Source organism: Convolutriloba macropyga, chromosome 15 (genome assembly GCF_964194025.1).
Source record: "Convolutriloba macropyga chromosome 15, txConMacr16.3, whole genome shotgun sequence".
NCBI classification, from domain to species: domain Eukaryota; kingdom Metazoa; phylum Xenacoelomorpha; order Acoela; family Convolutidae; genus Convolutriloba; species Convolutriloba macropyga.
This window is the reverse complement of record NC_134482.1, coordinates 31,557,110-31,560,132: the sequence shown is the minus strand read 5'-3', so window position 1 is coordinate 31,560,132 and position 3,023 is coordinate 31,557,110. Positions and strand designations below refer to the sequence as shown.

Below are 3,023 nucleotides of genomic sequence, written 5' to 3'. Positions count from 1 at the left end.
TAGAGAACAGATTAAATAAGGACTCGGTCTTGGCTAATGCAAATACAGACATATCACTCTGCGTTTTCATTCAGTGCAGAATTAATTTAATTGATTCTCTATTACTGCCACCAAAAACGTAACTTTGTCAAGATAACGCTAATACTCTTTCATCATCTAATGAATTCTTCTGTCGGTGTTTTTGCACTCTTCTTACTTTATAAGTCTCAAAGTTTTGTATTGTAATGAAGAGCAGATACAAATTGTTATGTGAGCGCATAAAAAATAACCAAAGGTCAACTAGTTTTTAAGAACAAGTAACAATTCGCTGACCATTTTTTTCATTCTACATTTTTTAGTCATGGCAAGCTTGCTTCTATAAAGCTGTTACACATTTTTCTCTCAATTCTTACCCAAATCAGTACCTGTCCGACTGGATTTAACTGGATTAAAGTTGTTTCACCCTACTTCACTTTTGTAGTAATAACCCCAGTGATTCTGGAATTTTTATCGTGTAATCAAATGGTCTTGTAAAATCTTCTTTGAAGACAATTTTTGTCAATGTTTAACAAATTTGTCAGATCTTACACCATAAAAATTCCAGAATCACTGGGGAACTCAATGACGAAATTATTTTTACTCTTTCTCACAAATTTTGGATCGTCAGAATCATAACTAATTAGTCAAACTGCAACCACCAAATTATCAGCTTTGGACTACCCTCTTTATATCCATTAGTTTTTTCTGAATTGTGGATTTTATTATGATTATATTTTTGACCTATTAAAGATTATTTTGACCTACTGAAGATGAAAGCCGGAAAAACATGGTTGTTTTTTACTTGGTAATTTGGCCGATAACTTTTAACTAAAATTTGATTTTATACGATTTGTAACAAATGAGTTTGAAGAACGGGACAGAATTCAGTAGTTTAATTCAGCAATTGTCTTATGGTTTAGCATATAATTATCATAAAATGGCTAAGTTGTTCAGGCGCCTATCATTTTCATTCCTGGTAATCTTCCTGCTAATTGTTCTTTCATTTACATTATTGTTACCACGCTCTCAAATTCTTCTTTCAAAAGTGAACCAAACTAAATTGACAAGAACGAGAGCTAATATTATCAACACCAGCCACGTTGAATTGAAAGATTCTCACATTTCTCTACCGTCTAAGGTGTTGTTACAAAACCTCCAAACACCTGCTTCAAATTTGCACCGAAATGAATCGACAAAACCGAAGTTTAACAATACCAACAAAATTAAAGATAACTTGACAGATTCCCATAACTTTCAACCATCAAATCTTTTAAAACCGCCTCAAAATCCTGTTTCAAATTTGCACCGAAATGAATCGACAAAACCGAAGGTTAACAATACGAACAAAATTAAAGATAACTTGACAGATTCCCATAACATTCAACCATCAAATGAGTTAAAACGGCCTAAAAGTCCTGCTTCAAATTTTCATCGAAATGAATCGACGAAACCGAAGTTTAACAATACCAACAAAATTAAAGATAACTTGACAGATTCCCATAACTTTCAACCATCAAATCTTTTAAAACGGCCTCAAAATCCTGTTTCAAATTTGCACCGAAATGGATCGACAAAACCGAAGGTTAACAATACGAACAAAATTAAAGATAACTTGACAGATTCCCATAACATTCAGCCATCAAATGAGTTAAAACGGCCTAAAAGTCCTGCTTCAAATTTTCACCGAAATGAATCGACGAAACCGAAGATTAACAATACCAACAAAATTAAAGATAACTTGACAGATTCCCATAACTTTCAACCATCAAATCTATTAAAACGGCCTCAAAATCCTGTTTCAAATTTGCACCGAAATGAATCGACAAAACCGAAGGTTAACAATACAAACAAAATTAAAGATAACTTGACAGATTCCCATAACATTCTACCATCAAATGAGTTAAAACGGCCTAATAATCCTGCTTCAAATTTTCACCGAAATGAATCGACAAAACCGAAGGTTAACAATGCCAACAAAATTAAAGATAACTTGAGGGAATCCCATAACATTCAACCATCAAATGAGTTAAAACGGCCGAAAAATCCTGCGTCAAATTTGCACCGAAATGAAACGACAATACAGGCGAGTAAGATTACCAACTCGAGCAAAGCTAATTTGACCAATTCTCAAAATTTTCTTCCGTTTAACATATCGTTACAACGCCCTCAAACTCCCGCTTTGAAATCAAACCGAAGTAAATCGACAAGACCGAGGAATAAAGTTACCAACACGAGTAGCATTCATTTGACAGATTCTCAAAACATTCTACGGTCTGATGCATTGTTAAAACGCCCTCAAACTCCTTCTTCAATCGCGGAGCGAACTGAATTGACAAGACCGGCTGCTGTCAATGCCAACATGAGCAAACTTCAGTCGACATCTTCTCGTGTTGTTGGCAAGGAACCGAAACGCAATGATAACGAAAAACCGTCGTTTGTAAGAGTTTTACTTTCACCACATAAAACTTGATCTTCTCCAAAATCAAAGAGCGGTCGTCAAATTTTTTTCATGTTTTTGCCCAGTAATTATTTTTGCGTATCATCACTCAGTGAAACCAATCTTTAAATATTTTGTTAGCTCGCAAAAAAATATCTTGGCAAGAAAATCCCGAAATATGAACAAACAAAAATATGCATATTTAACTAAGATGCTATCAATTCTTTCCAAGAATTGTACAGTAAACTTATTTAAACACTTTTTTGTTAGGGCATGTCAGCATTTCCAAAACACGATCTCACGAACCCAGGTTCAGAACTCGATTTTCGGAAAAAAGAGATGCTACTCGAATCAATTGAGGATCAATAAAAATTATTTGAGACATAAATAAAAATTGTTTTGCAATTTTTGATCAAACAAACGCATTAAACTATAGGTCTGATATAACAAAACTATCACGCTGATTTTCAAGTTTTCACTCAACCGCGACCTGTTGACCATATCCAATGTTTCACCCAAAAAAATTAAACACAAAATAAGCATGTTTAGTCTAATCATGATTAGAGAA

At 33.9% G+C, this 3,023-nt stretch overlaps 1 protein-coding gene across 1 annotated transcript; it reads left to right on the top strand.

Annotated features, from left to right (window-relative positions):
• The first annotated feature begins 268 nt into the window (after window positions 1–268).
• LOC142354153 (uncharacterized) lies at window positions 269–2,488 on the top strand. Its single transcript, XM_075406418.1, has 2 exons — window positions 269–459; window positions 584–2,488. The coding sequence occupies exon 2, from the start codon at window positions 878–880 to the stop codon at window positions 2,486–2,488; it is 1,611 nt and encodes a 536-aa protein (XP_075262533.1). The 5' UTR covers window positions 269–459; window positions 584–877.
• Window positions 2,489–3,023: the final 535 nt, after the last annotated feature.